Source organism: Vulpes vulpes, chromosome 9 (assembly GCF_048418805.1).
Source record: "Vulpes vulpes isolate BD-2025 chromosome 9, VulVul3, whole genome shotgun sequence".
NCBI lineage: Eukaryota > Metazoa > Chordata > Mammalia > Carnivora > Canidae > Vulpes > Vulpes vulpes.
In genome coordinates this window covers 85,034,407-85,049,466 of record NC_132788.1, presented here as the reverse complement: position 1 = coordinate 85,049,466, position 15,060 = coordinate 85,034,407, and the positions used below count along the sequence as shown (strand labels likewise).

The window sequence follows — 15,060 nt, the reverse complement described above, 5'->3', positions numbered from 1 at the left end:
TGTTCAACAAGTTTTTGAATTCTGAGATCAAGGGTGTTTGCTATTTGCAGTTTAAGAATCCAAACACATTTTTCTAAGGTCCTAGCTCAAATCCACATGGAGGCTTGTAGCATTCTGTTTTGGGGCTCATGAGGTACTCTTATATCAAGTATTTTTAGCTCATGGTGTTTTTGATATTTGTGGCTACACATCTTAACTAGCACAGACCTATAGTCGACTCCCCTATTTATGTGGATGGTCCTGAGATGGACTAAAGCAGGTTCAAGGCTCTCTAGGTCCTACTCCAATCTTCAAGGTCATAACAAAGATAGTCTATTTTATCATTCTATAGCTTTCTGAAACATCCATTATTTGTTTGCATTTTGTAACTATGAACATCTTGGGGAAAAATTCCTAACAAAGGTACGCTCTGTGAACAGTAGGATTAAAAGCTTATCAAACAGACACATGGTTCTAAATAATGTATGATCCCTTGAACAGGAGCCCAAATCTATTCCTGAAAAAAGAGCTCTTATTTCCTCTATCAAGCAACATTAAATGAAATTATAGTACTGCCATTAAATCCAATTGTACACCAGTAATTTTTCATTTCCAATGGTACTCTTCTTTATTAAAAAATCTTTATTAAATAACAAAATATTCCAGCTAATATAAGTACTTCCTTGAGCTCAATATTAATACACTTGGCACACAATTCAAGGCCATCTCCTCGAACTCAGGAAGTGCATGATTTTTCCCTTGTGACGCAGCAAGTAGAGTTACAGTGACAGCCTCCTCCATTTCTCTGGTCAAGTCACAGAAGTGGTGAGGTGTGTGGGGTGTTCAGATGGGTAACTTCTTAAATCTGGATCCATGGAGCTAGATCTGGATCACAGTATTAGAATTCAGAGATAATTGGTAAAAACAAAAAAACACAAATGCAACAACCCTCAAACAAAAAAAGCACAGCACAGTACTAAGCAGCTTAAGTGATTAGCAATATTGTGATCCTTGGCAAACTCTGGATGAACCTTAATGAAACAGAACAGTGGGGCCTGTGCTAACAAAAATGCAATCATAAAGTCTGACCAGTCCACAGTGTTTCCTTTTCTAGGAGTCTAAGGAAGGTAAATATTATCTTGGAATATTCTCATAAGGAATGCAAGGTAAATAAACGGAGGCAGTTTAAAAAGTATTCTTTTGCCCATCATACTTTATTTTTAATACAAATAGGTAATAAAAGGTACCCAGATATCTTATTAAACAAGAATACATTACTGTGTATCAAGCCATCATTTACAGATTAACACTGCAAAAAGTTTGAATAACTCTTAATTTGCTTCCATAAGATAAAGGCAATAAAAAAAAAAAAAGATAGGGTGAGAACTAAGCAGTAAGAACCAATGCAAAGTCCTAAAATCTTGTCTCTGTATTAATTCCTTCACTGCCAAAAAATCACACGCATCTACAAAAAAAAAAATGGAGGTATCCCTAACATTGAATGTTATTTACAAAATAACTTCATTTCTCTCACTTGTTTTGGATCCTGTGGGCCCACCTGGACATGGCCATTCTGGGCCCTGAAGCGGGGGCACCTCACACCAGCTCGTAATATTTCCCCGTCTGGGGATCAAAGTAACAGTTCAGACACGGATCATACAGCAGAGTCAGCACTTCCTCATCCTCCTCCACACTTGGGTCTTCTTCACCTGCGGGGAGGGGAACCACAGACACATTAGCTGCCTGCCAGGCCTGGAGCTCCTGAATCGTGCAAGAGCAGGAGGGGCAAGGAGGCAGCAACCTCCAGCCCTCCTGGGAGAGGCTCACTCTGAGGGTGAACATCGAGGCCAGGATGGAGGAGCACTGCAGACGTGTAGACTCCGTACACGGCCTTCTTCACTGGAAAGGGACAAGAAAAGCTGAGTGTGGGAATGGGCAGGGAGGGCCAGAAGGAAGGGGCAGGGCCCAGGGATGAACAGGATCAGGGATATAGGAGTGGGATTCAAGACTTGAGGGTGACAGCTGCAGACTTCGTTGTGGGCCAGAGCTGTATGAGTGCACCCTAAAAATGCTACCAAGTAAACCGGAATTAAAATGATAATGTTTAGGAACACAAGTGCACAAAGCATAGAACACCAATGGAAAACCATCAGGTGATGCGATGTGCAATTTTATTAGAGGTAGGAAGTTTTGTCAAGTTTGCTAGTAACATGGACATGGCTTCATTTTTGTCTCTTGTGACCATGATTTAGACAGTTTGGAGGGACTCCTGCTGCCTGAGTGCTCAGCGAGTTTCCAACACATGGTTTCCAACACGTGGCATGGAATGAAAAAAAAAAAACCTGTTCTACTAAGATCTTTTCCGAGCACCTTACTGTGCCCAGTGTTGTGCTAAGTGCTTGTGTGCTTGATGCCATCACCAGCAAGCCAGTGCCTCCTGAGTACTTCTGAAAACCACGTAATGGGAGCCCAGAAGCCAGGAGGGTGAGACTTTCCTGAGTGGAAAGGATCAGAGTAGGCTCAGGAAGGAGGGTGATTAGGCTAACACCCCTCCCTCCTCCTTAGCCAGGCTACAAAGGACTAGAGAAAACCCAATCCCTGGGGCTATGAGCTCACCAGGGTTACTTTCACAAGGGTTTGGGTGGTGGGCTTGGGACAGGGCTGGCATGAAACAGAGGCTCAGTCAATACTGAATATGTCTGGAAAGGGTGATCGTGGAACAAAGTCTATGATTAAAAGGGTGACCGCCCAGAGTAAGGGAAGGTGGTGGGACTCCATCTTTTCCAAATCAGAGCAAGCTGGTGCATGGACCCTGTCGGGACAGTGACAAACCTGAGTTAAGTCCCATGGAGCGGGGCCAAGATGGTGAAGTCGGGGTCTGAGACTCTACCACAGCCATTCCTCTGACCACCCGAAGACCTACAACTCGATCGCCCCTGCACCAGGCACTGAGTGAGGCGCTGGGGATGAGCTGGTCAAAGAAGCAGGCCCTGTTCTCAAGGAGCGTGCAGGGACTTGGGCAAAACACAAAAGCAGCTGATTCTCTCACGGGCTGCATGCAGGGCCAGCAGTCCTTAAAAAGTGGAGCTAATGGAGGAATGGTACACCTCTGCCTTGTTTGCCAACATCTCAACTGGCGGAGACCCCGATGGCTTAGAAGGCACTTCCCCTGGGAGCCCGGGAGGTTCAATTGGTGAAGCACCTGCCTTCTGCTCAGGTCATGATCCGGGAGTTCTGGGATTGAGCCCCCGAGCGGCCTCCCCACTCAGTGAGGAGCCTGCTTCTCCCTCTGGCCCTCACTGTGCTCGTGCTCTCTCTCAAATAAATAAATAAAATCTTAAAAAAAAACTCATTTAAAAAAATAAAAGAAAGCACTTCCCCATGCAGTAGCTCACTTGAGCCTCTGTTGAAAGAGGCAGGAATTACAGGGCCTGCTGGACAGATGAGGGAAGCAAGGTATGCAGGGTTAACCAGCTCACCTGAGGTCACTTGCTGAGTCAGAGTCAGGGATGACCTTGGGTTTCCAGACTCTCAGTTCTGTGTTCTCTCTACCATACTGGTGCCCTGCTTTTGTTAAGAAGGTGGTGGAACACATTCAGTCGGGATCTCTGATATTATGGAAATTTAAACGCAGAAGAGGGTGAAAAAAATTGTCCTACATTTGAAAAAACTCAGGCTTGGAAACAAAAGAAATTTCATTTCTCATGCTTCAAAAATCAAAGATGAGAGAGAGTCCATGTGGGAGGGCAGAGGCAAAATCTGGGCTTATTAACTCCAGAAAAGACAAAGCTTGAGGTGACAGCAGCCCTCCTGGCTGCAGGTACATAAAGGGTGATAAATGAAGAGAGAAGCTAAAGAAGATTCTATGGGGTTCCAGGAGGAAGCAAGAGGATTGGCGAGGGAAAGTTCCAAGGAGCCAGGTTTTGGCTCAGCTCAAGGAAGAAATTTCTAAACAGTAGAGCTGACCAGGAAATGGGACATGGCCCTTGAGGAGGGTGAAGCGGGGAGGGGGGGTGCTGGGCCACCACTTGTGTGAAATTTTATTGTGCAGGGCCAGATCCAATGATCCCTGCTGTGCCTTTGATGAGTTCCTGAAATTCTTGGCTGCAGTGGCTTATGTCCTTGAAGTGTGACAGGACTTTGCTAATGACCACGTTAATGGTGGTGGCTGACCTGAGCACCCTGCAAGGTTTCTAATTAAGAACACAAAATCAGAGAAGGCAGGCTGCCTCTCCTTTCCTTTCTATTGTTACCTTAAGAGCAGTCCCTAGGGTCCTGCCTCCACTTTCTTCCTTTAGGTAGGAGAGGTTGGGAATGCTTTTCAAGCGGCTGTTTCTCATGGAAGATGACCCCCTTTAGGTCACTTCTGCACATCAAAAGGAGGGTGTGCATGTCCTTTACCTTCACATATCCAATCCATCATCCCTTTCTTATTTGGGCTACTTCAGAGAACAGAATCAGTAAGTAACTAATGTGTGCCTGCTATGTGATGATGCTGTCTATTAAATCTGTCCTATGTCTAGGTGTGGATGTGACATTCACACATGAAACAAAAGCAGCTACTGAAGACTAATGAGGCGGGGGTGGGGGTGGGGAATGGGAGTTGCAACTGCAGAGTGGCCAAGAGAACTGTGGGCCCTCGGGTCCGGCAGACAGGATGCAGGGGAGCTCGGTCACTGCCTACCCGAGTGACCTCCGGGCAGGTAGGGTTATTTTGCTTCACTGGAGCCTCATTTCCTTATTCATCAAATGCAAATAACAATGCCTATTTTCATAGGGTTTTATGGAAGATGAAATTGGACACTAGATAATATGCATAGCACAGTGCACATAGTAGTTGTTCGATAAATGATCGTTACTATTAAGGATAATGACAGTATTGAAATCAATCATGAACTAAAGGGTATAAATTGTTTAGTCACTCAGGATAGAAACACTGACAACGCTGAGAGTCCTAAGATAAGGCTTTATAGAGAGAGACAGGTAGCATGACATCGAGACAATGGAGTCAGACAGATCTGGGTCCAAATCCCATTCCACCACTTCGTAGCTGTGGGACAGGGGGATAATTCAGGACTCTGAGCCTTAGTCGTCTTACATGCAAAGATAGTAAAACTACCCATGATAGTACCTCGGAGAACTAAGTAAGATACTCTGTAACACTCCACACAGAGAATATTCAATAAATGTTGTTATAAATGTCATCATGAAAAACGTAAGATACCGGAGTTAGACACAAGAGGGGTATGTTTGCTTGTATCTTATTCCCTATCTCCAAACTGTGCCTGTTTGATTTTTTGCTACCAAAAGAAGAAATAGTGGATTTGAACAAAATACAAAGCCCTCAATTCGTTTTATAAAGGACATGGCAATTAATGCTTCTTTAAATAAAAAGATTTCTTACAACCAAAAGTCACGTATTTTTCAAAAAGTAAAAAGAATTTTTCCATCAGGTATAATGTTAAAATCGCATATCACAGAGGTAAATGATCATGAGTCTACATATCTCAGGGGTCTGCTGTCCGATGCTTCCTTTTTACTCCATCCACACATTGAGGGAAATCCACACATTCTGACCTCTGGCAGGTAAGTTCCTTGCCATATAACTGCTTAGCACACTGTGCGCTGGTACTTTCCAAAAAGATAAAACTTTAAGCTGGCGCTATTAAGTTAGAAAACTCAATACATTTTACGACCAGTTAGGAATCTTTCGAGATGAAAATAACAGTTGTAATGGGCCATGGGTCTTTATCACTGAACTGCAAGGGGATCGAGGTGGATCCAATTCATTAGTAGGCGTTTTGCTACATAATGCATATAAACTGAAGCAGTAACTGCTATATAAATGCATTCGTTCCAATACATATCACTATAAAACTGGAACCTCATGCATTATAACCCTGGGACTAAAGCAGGTTTCGTGGCTTTTAGTACTAAAGCTTTAAATGGGTGAATTTTAAAACTCTACCAACAATGATACTCATACAAAAATTGGGTGACATTATGTATAATTTTACATTGAAATAAGTGCTTTAAACTTGCATAAAAGGTTTTGTTTTCATTATAACTTAATTTTCAAAGCTTCCAATTTACATCATTTAAGCCATTGTAATCCCTACGTAATGAAATTATAATATCATTAAGCAATTACCACTATGATGTCAAGCAATGGGAAATGTTTTGAAAGGTAATTATTGTGCATGGGTATGGGGTAATTTTCAATTATATTCTTGGATGGTGCAGAGTTTGTTTTTCCCCAAAATGCTAAATTGCTCTATTTAAAGACTGGCTACAGAAACTCTAAAAGGACAAATTAACAAATAAAACCATTCTCTGCTACAAGACTAAGAGCATCTGGACAGGGGTCCAAATTACATTTTTACTCTTCTCCACATAATAAAGTCATTTCCAGTGAAATAAAATTGCCTTTCAGATAATAATCTATTTACAAACTTCCAGCTTTATCCACTTTGAAATTGGTTAACAGCAATAACAGAAGAAGAACCAACGGAGCCAAACCAGATTCAGCAATATTAGCTGCCCTCCCCTCTGTTAGATTAGCTCAGGCAAATAATCCCTTCAGTTCACCTTTTGAAAGTCTATTAATATAAATGCTTAATTATCTATATTTATTGCATTTTAACCATAGATAATAGAAAACCTATATGCGCAGGCTGAGTCTTCAAGCTTCAAAATAAATAACACGGCATCGGTTTATCAGATTTAAAATCTCTGAATCAAGACACTGCACTTGATTTTCGATTTTCTGACGCTGCTATCCAGAATTTTTTTTTATAAAAGTTAATGCATTTTCTCTCTTATAGATCTTGAGAAGTGATTGACTGTATTTTTATGTGCATACTAATACACTACTGTTTAAACAATTCAATGGTGAGGGATCACCATTCCAAACAGTCAGCCTTAGGATCAATAAAGATGACATTTTAGATAAGATTCTGCTGAGCCCCATGTGCTTGCAGACTCTTCCACTAATGCCGCTCACAGTAGGGCAAAATTAACTTGCACAAAACCCCGAGAAAGTCTCCCGTGAACTGCTGAATTTTGGGTTTTCAGCAAATATGTGTCCTCAAATGAGGGAAAGATAAATGACCATGGATCGGATAAAAAGGATGAAAAGATACTTTCTTCTATTAGAAAACTATATTGTTTCTTGGAAGGCAAATAACATGCCATGATTATAGTTCAGGTTTCATTTGGGAAATGAGTACGTCACCTCTTTTGCAAAAACACTGGCTATATTTTACCTGGAAAATGCCATTGAAGATAATATGGTGAAGGATTTGGATGACAGACTGGGAATTTGTGCAATTTCCTTCCTTCCAGGTAGTCTCTACTTACAAATGTGCTGTGATTCAAATGTGCGCTTGTGTATATCAAAGCATCCAGTGAAACACAGTGCCACATCTGAGACTTACACAATGTTACATGTTAATTTTATCTCAATAAAGCTGGGAAAAGAACCTACAAAATAATTGTGCACTTGGAAATACATGGCTTACAACTCTGAATGCATTTTGTTAACACACCCAGAGAAGTCCCTAAACAGACTACTGAGCTCTGAAGGCTACAGAGCCCATAGCGTCTCAATGGCCTGATTTCAGGCAAGGTGGGAACAGTGCATCTAGGGGAAAATGCATCCCAATTCCAGCAAGGGAAGCTGAAATCACACCCTGGACTAGGACCCTTTCTGAGGTGTTTCTGGGGAATAAATAGGTGGGGATGGTTCTAGAATAAGAGAGAGAGCTCCTCAGATACCAGCAATGTGTTTACTTCTCTACTACTGGGCTCATTTCTAGTACTCCCAGAAGGAAGGCATCTCTTTATACTAGTGAGAATGTTGATTACCAGCCCCCTACCTCGCAACCACTTTTGGGCAGAGAAGATACCCCTGAGACTGATAGCTGCATTAAGAAAAGATCTCCCTTCCCCAAGGTTAATCTGAGAGCTTTTAAAGGCAACTCCTTGCCTAACAGGGGAAGGGGTGGGGACTCTGGATTCAAGTCTGTCATGAATACTAATGAATCATTATAGGAGCTGAGCACTGAGGTGGGGATGCTGTGGGTTGAAAGAGAGTACTATTTTATCCAGAAAGCTTCAAGAAAGAGAACTCCTAAATTAAAAAAAATTGCAGTGGACACTTCAGTTGTATGGTTCTAATTGACCTAAATGGGAATTCTGTGGTCCTATAGCAGCGTGGGGGTTAAGGGTGCAGACTGCCAGGTTGGACAGGCCTGGGTCAGAGTCCTGCTCCACACTCAGTGGGTCCGTGACCCAGGCTATGACTTTAACTTTGCCTGTACAGGAGGACATAACATAGCCTCATGCCTGGGAATTTTGGGAAAAGCCATTATGAGGTAATATAGGAAAACTTGACCTTGTCATGGACACACGGCCGGTGCTGGCATCTGTTAATACTCTTACACTGCCAGTATTGCTTTTGGGGGGAAGGTATCCTTTGCACCTTAAATAAATCTTGAAAATACAAGGAAGATCCAAAGAGTAGACCAAATCATTTGTTTTCCACATGCAGATGACTCATGCATTCACTCACTAAATATTTCTGAAGCCTGTACTGTGTCCTAGGTGCCAAGTCAAGCACTGGAGGATACCATGGTTTTTCAGTGAAGCATAGTGTCTGTAAGGCAATTACAGAAGAGTGCTTTCAGATTCAGAGTATCAGGTGAACATCGAGTAACTGTGTAGCAGGAACTAAGACTCTGGGAGAACTCTGCTGGATCCAGAGCACACAGCCAGATTCCCCTCCCTTTGCTTAGCTTCAAAGAGCCATGAGGTTCTCCTAATTTCTCGACTAGTAATTTGGATATTACAGCTTTAAAATCAGCATCTGCTGCCTATTTCTTTATTTTTTTATATTTTATTTTATTATATTTTATTTTATTCTATTCTATTCATGAGAGAGACACACAGAGAGAGAGGCAGAGACACAGGCAGAGGGAGAAGCAGGCTCCATGCAGGGAGCCAGATGTGGGACTCGATCCTGGGTCTCCAGGATCACGCCCAGGGCCAAAGGCAGACACTAAACCACTGAGCCATCCAGGGATCCCCTCTGCTGCCTATTTCTGTCTCGTGGGAGATTAACCAGTGCTCATGAAGGAATAGCCTATGTGACCTTGCCATCAAAAAGGTACAAGGATGTTATTTCTCTGCAATTCTGGCAACTCCACAAGCACCTCTGAATGTCTTTCTTACTCAGAATCTATGTAAACTGCATGAGAGGTTTTGCAGGGCCGACGAGAGAAGTCATTATTATTCCATTTTGGACCCGGTAAGCATGAATAATTGAAGGGTCATATCTGTAAAGGAACAAATGTCAAAAACAAATTGACAACTCCTCTTCCAGCCAAGTCGGCTTTATTTTTCAAAGGTCAGTTTGTTAGTTCTCTTGAGTAAGTTCTGAAATCATAACTTCCCATTTTTATATTTCACGTGCGCTCCAGGAGACCACATATTTGGTATGTGTCAAGGGCTCCCTTGCCCCTGGCAACTGGCATTCAGCAAGTGCACCGCAGCCTAGGAGGAAGTGCAGAGAGCTGCCTGTGTGTCTCTCCAGGTGAGTGGCGCAGAGTGCAGTGCTGCCCCTGCCCCTGCCGGGGGGCTGGCTCTGCAGGAAGACGGGCTGTTCTACTTTGAGGTGGCATCTATGCGATTGAGGTGCTCTGTCTTAGCAGACAATGTGGTTGGGACACAAACTTGCACTGAATAAGGTGGGGACTCAAAGGCTAGTAGAATGCATGTGTGAAAACTAACAGAGGGAGACCTCGATTGACATGGGGTCGGGAAGCCCTGAAGAGGGAGTGCTCACACACGAGCTTCCTGTTGCAGCCTACACCACATGCCTGGGCAGCAAGAAGTTCACTTTACTGCCCCAGCAGAAGGGAGGAAAGTTTTTCTCCCTGACAGGCAACAGCCTAGGCGATGAGAAACGTCACCACCTTGAACTCTTGTGTTAGACTTTGAATCTAACAGACTTTCCTTCAAAGCAGCCTCTCCCAATGTCCTCCTTTTTCCCTACCAAGTAATATTCCTCTCCTTTGTTCTCCAGGCTCGCCTATGCTTTGCTGTAGCCTGTGTGTCCCAAGCTTGCCATTCCTCATTTTGCTGGTAAAATAACTTGCTCTATTGTTTTTAAGGTTAACACAGGCACTCACTCTCGTATGGCCTGGGGCAATTGTTTTTTTAAGATTTCATTTATTTATTCATGAGAGACATAGAGAGGTAGAGACATAGGCAGAGGGGAGCCCTGCAGGGAGCCCTATGCAGGACTCGATCCTAGAACCTGATCCTAGGACCCTGGAATCATGCTCTGATCCAAAAGGCAGAGGAGTTCAACCACTGAGCCAGCAGGTGCCCCTGGGGCAAGTTTTCTAGAACTATGCATTGATCAGGCCATCTTTCCCTGCTGTTCAAGCACAGTCATGTCTCTAGCTCTATAGATGCATCTCGGCCTCTCCACCTCTGCTGGAGCTGTGGGGGTTCAGCACGTTACTTCCTGGCCCTAAGTCCCGGTGTCCATGTGTAAAAGGTGGATAATATCAAGAGTATCTACACCTCAGGAGGCCATTATGAGAAGTAAAGGGCACTTGCAGGTGTGGGTCATAGGAAGACGAAATAAATATAAGCCATTATTATTTTTATTCTAGAAGTCTAAAGATGGGGGATCTCCCTTCCCTGTTAACCAGCCTTCAAAAGCACCTTAACAGTTTTGCAGAAAGACACAGATGTGGAGGAAGGCAGGGTTCTAATCCTAGCTGGGGCTCTGACTGGGGATTCAACCTCAAGCAAGGTCAAGTTGAGCACGTTGGGATTGCATCAGGGTTCTCAGCTGGTTCATCAGAGCCCCAAGGCAGAGTTCTGAGACCCTAACTTCCTCTTGAGCCAGAGCAATTCTGCTTTGATCTCTTTTATATGTTGGAATTTCATATGAAATTCATTTGAAAGGAAAGTTTTCAGTGAAAATAAATACAGTTTAACAGCCACTGCATAAGGTGACATATCTCTGCTCTAGTTGCTAAAGTGCAAAGGTCTAGGTTCAATATTCTCATTGTCAAATTTTAGAAATATCCCTAATATACTAAAACATTGGAATGAGGGAAAACTGAAAGTAAGACTTCAGTGAATTACTCATTAGGTATAAAAATGACCAGCTGAAGAACATTTCTCTCCCTCTTTTTTCCCCTTTCTCCCTTCCGGTTTTCCTCCTCACAAAAATTTAGAGAATACCCAATAGCCTACAGAAATCACATAGGGTACTTGGGATCCAGTAGTGAGCAAGCTGACGAAGTCTCTGCTTTTGAAAATTCACAGGCTAGGAAGACAGACATGACACCAGCAAACAAATCATGAATTACAAACTGTGAAAAGGGCACGAAGATAATGTGCAAGGTGGAGGGAGACTGGCCTACTTAGATAAGACTGGAAAGGCCTTCGAGAAGGTAGGTGACAAGTAAACACCCAGGCCTGGCAGCTGGATGACCCAGGGATCTTGTCTCTCAGTAACCCTGTTGCTCCCTCAGAGCTGGTCAACTCGGCAACTTCACCTGAGTCCCTCACTTCTGTGGAGAAAATGTACCACTTGTCATTCCTGATGAGCATGGATGGGCGGGCAAGGCAGGCCAGGGCTAAAACAGGGGACCAGATGTCTGCTTTTTTTTTTCCTTTTCTTCCCTTAAAGAACTTAGCTACTTAGCACTTGAAATGTTTTAATTTGTGTGTTTTTTTCCTCTGTAAATCAAGAACTCAGTAGAAAAATAAAATTTCAATTCCTGATTTTACATGTATTATTTTTGGAGTAGGTAATCTAGGTACTTGTTTCAAAAATCAAGAGTGGCTGGGATCTGGGGCTCGGCTGTTTAGATTCACATCCCAGCTCTGCTGACGACTAGTTGTGGGACCCTGGGCAAGGCATTCAAAAACTCTGTAACTTGGTTTTCTCAGCTGTAAAGGACAACGAATACACACCCACACAAAGAGTACCTTCCTCATGGTGTTGTTGTGACAGTTAATGTCACAACTTAGCTCAGTGCCCTAAATTCATGGTATTGTGCAATAGAAGCCCAGGAAGAGGCCTGGACTGCCCACAACGACATCTCCTTTTTGCTTCTGGTGATACAAATCGGATACTTAAGCCAATAACTTTTCTTTGCAAACACTTTATTAAGAACACTATCTTGGCATATTGGTATGTTGTCTAAAACTAAACCAGTAACATGTAAAGATAACCAAATAGGAAACACTAATTTTTGATGACATTAATTAGCTACAAACCACTCAAGTATATCAGAAAAGGGGAAACAGAGAGCTGATACAAAACCTAAGCTGACATGCAGGAGGGGAGCCAGGTCTGGTTAACATCAGCCAGAACATTTCTACAATCTTCTGAATTTCATTTGGTAATTTGCTCTCGATTTTTTTTTTTTTCTCGATGGAAGTTCTGTTTACCTTCAACATAACTGAGCTCCTGCTGTCAAAACATCACTTTGCAATGGTGACTTGAAGCCATCTTTTCAACTACTTATCACTAATATATATCTTGGGTGCCTTTGCTCAAGGACCACACTCTCTGTTCCTGTGGTTTATTTAGGACACTTAACATAACATATTATTTGTTCTTTCACAGCAAGGTCTCCTCCTGACAGCCAAGATTCTATTTTTCTGTCATAAGTAATTATGAATGTACACCTCTAAAAAGATTCCCAATTTGAGGGGCATAATCTATTTCAGATAGTAAATCACAGAGACATCTCCATCCCTTGGGTGGCCCAAACGTACAACTCAGATGTATGAGCTCTCACTCTGAATTTTCCATACCTGGAGAAAAATGAGATGTTCCACTTTCTTCCTGGGGCAGTTAGGGGAAAAAAAAACCTGGCACCTTTGTTGGACCAATTTATATTGGCTTCAGTTCCTTTATTATTTTTTTAACTTCAGATGTAGTACTTCCATCCTCAAAATCCCAGTTCCAAAAACCATCTCAGGGAGTCCCACTCCGAGGTTATTTGTCACTCCAATTATGTACTTTAGACTTTCCTTTACCCCTTCCATCCCACTCCCTCTGTTTCTACCAAAGGGTCTCTTCCCTTCCTCCTCTATGCACTTCTGACAATCATGTTCCCTGCTCACAACCAAGAACTAATAGTTCATTTCTCTAACTCATTAGCAAAGGGAACCTCCAGCAAATTTTCATTCCTGCTTCTTTCCCATTCCGCCATTGCTAACATTACTTGCTATAACTCGGTGCCAGCCTTATCTTTATTTATTTATTTATTTTTCAGCCTTATCTTTAAAGACAAGTATCCCCGTATTAATAAAAGCATGTATCTAGTGATGTAGAGTATTGGGTCTGCTTTATAATAATATGAACAGCTAGTATTCTAAGTGCTTTGTGTACAGTACATCTTACTGAATCTTCATGGAAAGCTTTCAGGCAGACACTATCTATTATCAATCTTGCTTTACAAATGCAATAACCAAAAGTCATAAAGGCCACATGGCAGAAACTGGTAGAGCCAAAGTCCAGATGAAGGTCATTTTGATACTAAAGGACTTATCAGCCTACAAAATGAGGCACAGCTTATCTCATTTTGGGGGTATGAGCCTAGATGATTAGCATTTAATAAAAACGGTGGCATCTCAAAGTGACCAATTTTCTCTATTTGTAGTTAATGATTTTTATTTTGTTGTGTATAACATTTTCCATTTCCCACCTTGAGCACTCAAGCTTCCAGAAGAATCCGGATGCTGGTCTGTTGGCTGTCGACTGGAAGGAACAATCGGTGGGCTCAACATATTTAACCAGTCCCTAAAAAGGAAAGAAGAAAGGAAATAAACAGGTGTGCAATTTCATATGTAAATTTTACCTCTCCCTTGGATTTATAATTTCCTGGGGCTTTTACAAAGAAACATTTTTTTCCCTCTCCTTCATATTTCAGAAAGACAGAATGCCCAGAGTTAATAATTAGTTCTATAAATGGATTAATATAATGCTAATCATTGAACTAGTTGTCCCACAAATACATCTAGATTAAAGACAACTATTTCTTTTGGAAGTTTATTATTATTATTATTTTTTAAAGATTTTGTGTATTCATGAGACACACACAGAGAGAGGCAGAGACATAGGCAGAGGGAAAAGTAGGCTCTCTGCAAGGAGCCCAATGTGGGACTTGAGGCCAGAACCCCGGGATCATGCCCTGAACTGAAGTCAGACACTCAACCACTGAGCCACCCAGGCGTCTCTCCTCTTGGAAGTTTATTATTGTGACTATTAAACTGTACACTGTTCCTCTCACATAAGAGAGTTATTTTGGTAACTCAGAAGAATGCAGCAGAGACAACGTTCCTTTGGATTTTTTGGGTAAGGAAGTCTGGCAAAGTCACATGTCACCTCCGTGACAACATTCCAAATGTGATCCAAAACAAAAGTTGGTCTTGGAGCAGTCAGGCACCAGCCTCAACGGAGGGGTCAGCACTCAGAGCATTAGAGCAGCAGAAGGCAAAAGAAAGAAGAGTGAGGGGAGCCAGGCCCCGGAGTGACTATTCCTTCTGTTCTTCCGTTAAGAATGGGGGCAAAACCACTCCTCCATTCCCTGCTCCTTTGCCTCCAACTGCCAACCTAATTTCCCGAGTTCTTTACTCTCCTTCCTCTATTCTTTTCAGGTCTTCCCAGTCCCTCTAGGAGGTACCTGCATGGGTGTGACACAAGAGGGTCATGCAGAGGGCATGAGTGACTGTGTGCTCTACTTCCAGCCTTTCTCAACTCTAGACTTGTTAGTGAGTTTCTTCAGGGGAGGGAGCAGGAAGGGAAAGTGCAGGCTGTTCCAACGGAAACTCTCTTGCTTGCATTGATATCAGCACCTGTTTTGTTTGCCTTATTCTCCTCAACAGGAGTATGTCCTCGTGACTAAACAGCTTCTTTCTAAATTTCTGTGTTTATTACTGTCTTTATCTATGATGGGAGACAGTCCCAGCAGGAAGTAAGAGTACTGGCTCTCCAGGTCAATCCTGGCTCCATGTTTCCCCATGCAAGAGCTTGGCCATGCC

The 15,060-nt window shown here is 42.6% G+C and overlaps 1 protein-coding gene across 27 annotated transcripts in view; it reads right to left on the bottom strand.

Moving 5' to 3' along the window:
• Positions 1-581: 581 nt before the first annotated feature.
• Positions 582-15,060, bottom strand: part of CFAP20DC (CFAP20 domain containing) — a 239,958-nt gene continuing 225,479 nt past the window's right edge. For 22 of the 27 annotated variants that reach the window (XM_025985448.2, XM_072720554.1, XM_072720553.1 and 19 more), the window contains 2 exons: positions 13,725-13,819; positions 1,175-1,688 (listed from right to left, as the gene is read on the bottom strand). In XM_025985448.2, the coding sequence (XP_025841233.1) occupies positions 1,576-1,688; positions 13,725-13,819 (208 nt within the window). In that variant the 3' untranslated portion in view covers positions 1,175-1,575. Of the gene's footprint in view, positions 865-1,174; positions 1,689-13,724; positions 13,820-15,060 lie in introns of those variants that run through there. The other 5 variants (XR_011994359.1, XR_011994362.1, XR_011994361.1 and 2 more) reach the window with 2 other exon arrangements.